This window comes from Dermacentor andersoni, chromosome 4, assembly GCF_023375885.2.
Source record: "Dermacentor andersoni chromosome 4, qqDerAnde1_hic_scaffold, whole genome shotgun sequence".
Lineage (NCBI taxonomy): Eukaryota > Metazoa > Arthropoda > Arachnida > Ixodida > Ixodidae > Dermacentor > Dermacentor andersoni.
In genome coordinates, this window is record NC_092817.1 from 131,717,378 (window position 1) to 131,721,560 (window position 4,183).

The 4,183-nt window shown below is 43.2% G+C and overlaps 1 protein-coding gene across 1 annotated transcript; it reads right to left on the reverse strand.

Annotated features, from left to right (window-relative positions):
* Positions 1-615: 615 nt before the first annotated feature.
* On the reverse strand, positions 616-1,662 carry LOC140217370 (histone H3-like). The gene is made up of 2 exons (XM_072287926.1): positions 1,476-1,662; positions 616-1,003 (listed from the first exon to the last, which is right to left on the reverse strand). Exons 1-2 carry the CDS (start codon positions 1,606-1,608, stop codon positions 726-728), a joined length of 411 nt encoding a protein of 136 aa, XP_072144027.1. The 5' UTR covers positions 1,609-1,662; the 3' UTR covers positions 616-725.
* Between the last annotated feature and the right edge of the window lie 2,521 nt (positions 1,663-4,183).

Consider the following 4,183-nt stretch of genomic DNA (forward strand, 5'->3'; position numbering starts at 1 on the left):
CTCGTTTTATTGTGGCATAGCTGTTTATAATAAATGCTGACCGTGCGATAAGGGCACGTAAACCTTAACTAACGAAATAAACATTAAGTTACAATGAAACTATTGGCCAACACAACGAGCTCGGAGAGACGGCAACTGAACATGTTCATTGGCATGTGCAAGAGTGGTGGTGGGAGTTCTGTATGTCATTCCACTTTCGTGCGAGAAAAGGTATTTCGGGCTGACGGGACGTTGCCCGAACATCCGCTTCGAGATCAATCTTTTTTTGTTCCTTGCCTACGTTTGTGCTCGGCTGTTGCGTTTGTTTCGCTGGAGCGAATATATATATATATATATATATATATATATATATATATAGTAACAGCTGCCGCAGAAAGCAAATCTGCGCTAGTAGTGCCGGCGTAAAGGCATTACTTCAAGGTCTGGGCAGAACTCAAAATCAAGCAGGTCGTACGGGAAGTTGGAAGCCGAAGACTTAGCAAGGCCGGCGCAGTAGGCCTGCAGTAGGGGAAGGCACAAAAAATCGTATGCGAGAAACCGAGTACGTAGGCGCCACGCAGTAACGCCTACAATGCGCATGAGCTTACTCACAACAGAAAGCCTGTTCAGCATAAAACCAGTGGAAAAGCCCTTTATTTCGCTAGATGAAGCTAAAAACAGTCATGCTAATGATTCGACGACAGCGCCGAAAATGAAGAGGATCAGCACGCAGTGCTGGAAGGTGCCTACGCTCGTTCTCCACGGATGCGCCGTGCAAGTTGTACATCCTTGGGCATTATGGTGACGCGTTTAGCGTGAATTGCACACAAGTTGCAGTCTTCGAAGAGGCCGACAAGGTACGCTTCCGAGGCTTCTTGCATGGCCTGCACGGCGGAACTCTGAAACCGCAGGTCAGTCTTGAAGTCCTGCGCTATTTCACGAACCAAGCGCTGGAAGGGTAGCTTGCGGATCAGCAAATCAGTCGACTTCTGGTACCGCCGAATTTCACGAAGAGCCACTGTGCCTGCAGAAAACGCAAGGAAAGAAAGAAAAAACGGGCTATAGCAACACAAGGCAACTGGAAATAAGAATGCAGAATATGATTGACGCCGCGCAGTGCGGCCAGTATTTGTGTGCAAAAAGGAGCGCAGTCTCGAGCACGAGATAAAATAGACTGGAAAAAAAAAAAACTGCAAAAATTGAAGCACTCTACGATTCACTCTTAAATGGCGTCCGACCCTTCTGAGCTTATCTTCTCGCACAGAAATAATCGTCGCCGGACCTTGCGTTTTCTTTCATGAAAGCTTTGCACTCATAACGTTCCTATCAAAAATACAGTGCCACGTTCATAACGCATATGCCCTTCGTGACCCTTCCTGACGTGGGGCACAGCGTTAAATAATGTGAAATCATCCCCGATGATGTATCGCCAATTTGTCGCACTACGCTTCATTGCGAATGAAAGTAATGAGCTTAAAATATACAATCGAACTTACCAGGCCTATAGCGATGCGGTTTCTTTATGCCTCCAGTGGCGGGAGCAGACTTCCGTGCTGCCTTCGTGGCCAGCTGCTTGCGAGGTGCCTTTCCACCAGTTGACTTTCGCGCAGTCTGCTTGGTTCTAGCCATGGCGCGCTGTGACGTACTGTGGGTGATCCGCTAACCGATTGCGATTCAGTGCAAAGTTGGCCGCCTTTTTATGGTCACGACACGAGCATGCGCACACTGCAGAGAAAGTCACGTCAGCATCAGTCCTTTGTATTATCGCAACAGTCCACTTCACTTCCATTCGTAATGGCCGTGAAAACGGTTAGCCATTCCTGATAAAAACGGTTTATCACGTTCCATGCGCAGCATAAGGCAGCACAATTTCTTCTACAAGACTCGTGGCGGAACGACTGCGTACGGCGCTGTAAAGTAAGCGTGCATCGTTCTTTAATATAGTGATTACTAAATGTATGGTGGAAATGAGGAAGATTGTGGCATGACAAAACGATTGTTTTTATTCTCGTAAGGGTTGTCGGGTTCGCTATAGTCGTATAAGAACGTCATGCTCATAAGAAAATAACCATAGTTGTGGGGTTTAAAATTGAAGAGTTGGTTACCAGGGACCCTGCAGAGGAGGGACTGGCAATACCTTTGACCACAAGGGGTTCTTTATTAAAATCAAAATGAAATTACAGGGCTTTACGTGCTAAAACCACTTTCCGATTATGAGGCACGCCCTAGTGGAGTACTCTGGAAATTTGGACCACCTGGGTTACCTTAAAGCGCATCTAAATCTTAGTACCCGGTTGTCTTCGCATTTTGCCCCCGCCGAAATGCGGCCGCCGTGGCCGGGATTTTATCCCGTGACCTCTAGTAGCACAACACCGTAGGCACTAAGTAACCACGACGGGTGGGTTCTTTATGTCTCGCTTAAATAAGGTACGCTTTCCCGTTTTTCACTTGTATACATCAGCCTATTTTTACAACGATGTTCATAGATAAAGCTATCATTAAGACCGTTGGCTCGCGGATTTTCTCAATAAGAATTATACCAACATTCAGGAGCGCTTTGTGGGGCTTTGAGGAATTAACTAAGGTATCAATCAACTTTTTTTTTTCCACGCTGTCTAATGAGCATGAAGGCGCGGTCCGAGATATATTACTAGAGTGGGCGAGCGTCTCATTTTGCTACGTCGTTGTATGTGTATCTTCATAATCACTCCCCTCATGAGGCTTAAGATCACACGGTAAATACACTCACCCATGTTTATGGATATAAAGATGTTTATAAATACTTTGCGCCATATTCTTGTCTCGATTTTGGGGACCAGTAAATGAGCCCCAATGAGAAAGGCTGAAAAAGTTTACTGAAATTTTGAAAATGTTCGTAATTAAGCTGATAATTCTTGCTTAACACGGGATGAGAAGATAGCTATTAACGAGAAAAAACGGGCATTTAGAAAGCTACCACATCAAATACCGATATAGACTGGTAAAACTACGAAAAGCTGTGAAAGTTTACAGCGACCTCAATCAGAGAAGCTAAAAACAAATACTTGAACTTAATTCTGCCTAATCTGAGTATTACCAGCCCTGGAAAATTTTGGCGGGTAATAAACTCGAAAGGAAAGTTAACCAGTGAACAACCCCAATGGGAAAATGGGGATCCACCGTCAATAGAAGCAGTTGCTTAAAATTTTATTCAGCATTTTACTTCGGTTTTCTCGTTGTCGCTGCAAACTACGATGCTTCAAGCGCAAGCGATTTCGCGCGAGTTTCCAGCTATCTCAATAACAGAAACGGGCGTAGCATGAGCAATAGAGAGGCTTCCATGCAAGACTTTCCCTGGACTGGATGGCATTTGTGCAAAACTTTTAAAGCTAACACCAGATAATTCATCTTATCTTTTGTCACTAATCTTTCAACAGTCAGTGGACACTGGGTTTATTCCAGATGACTGGAAGATTGCGCATATAATGCCTTGCTTTAAATCTGGAATCATGTAATTCGCGAACAATTATTGCCCCATTTTCCCTTACATATATTTATTGCAAACCATTTGGACATATCCCATAGAGTCACATGTTGCCTGATTTTGTAACGAATGAATTACTTTTGAGAACCAACACGGCTTTCAGAAAAAAAAAACAGATCATGTAACACCCAACTGTTTGATATGGTAACCGATTTAGACATCCCCATGAATTCGTCATTCAAAAATGCAAATTTTATTAACTTCTCTAAATTATTGGATCGCGCCTCCGTCAAAACGTCTATTAATAAAAACACGTAGCCTACAACTAGTTGACCAAACCTTTATGTGGGTTAACGGCTAACTGACAGACTTCAGTGTTAAATTCAATCACAACATATGTCACGACACGCATGTCAAGTCAGGAGTCTCACAATGATCAGTTTTATTTGCCGCTGTATTTTTTAACCTACATAAAGGATATATCGACTAATACGCAGTCTTTCATACATATTTTTTTCCAGATGAGTGCAATTATTAACAAAATAACCAACTAGAACGTCACTTTAACCCTACAATTCGACTAAATGACTCCTTCATATTGGTGCAGCCAATGTGAGATGAAAATTACCACTGACAAAACTAAACACGTTAAATTTGTCCCAGTCTCAATTTATTGCCTAAAGAATGCCTAGCAATTCTGCAGTTGAAACAATTTCGTCGATTAAATACCTAGTAGTTCTG

Bases quoted from the DNA above. Each gene is read 5' to 3' on its own strand.
- LOC140217370 (XM_072287926.1), bottom strand. From the start codon at position 1,608: ATGGCTAGAACCAAGCAGACTGCGCGAAAGTCAACTGGTGGAAAGGCA. The intron at 1,004-1,475 runs GTAAGTTCGATT...CGTTTTCTGCAG, and splicing joins ACCGCATCGCTATAGGCCTG to GCACAGTGGCTCTTCGTGAA.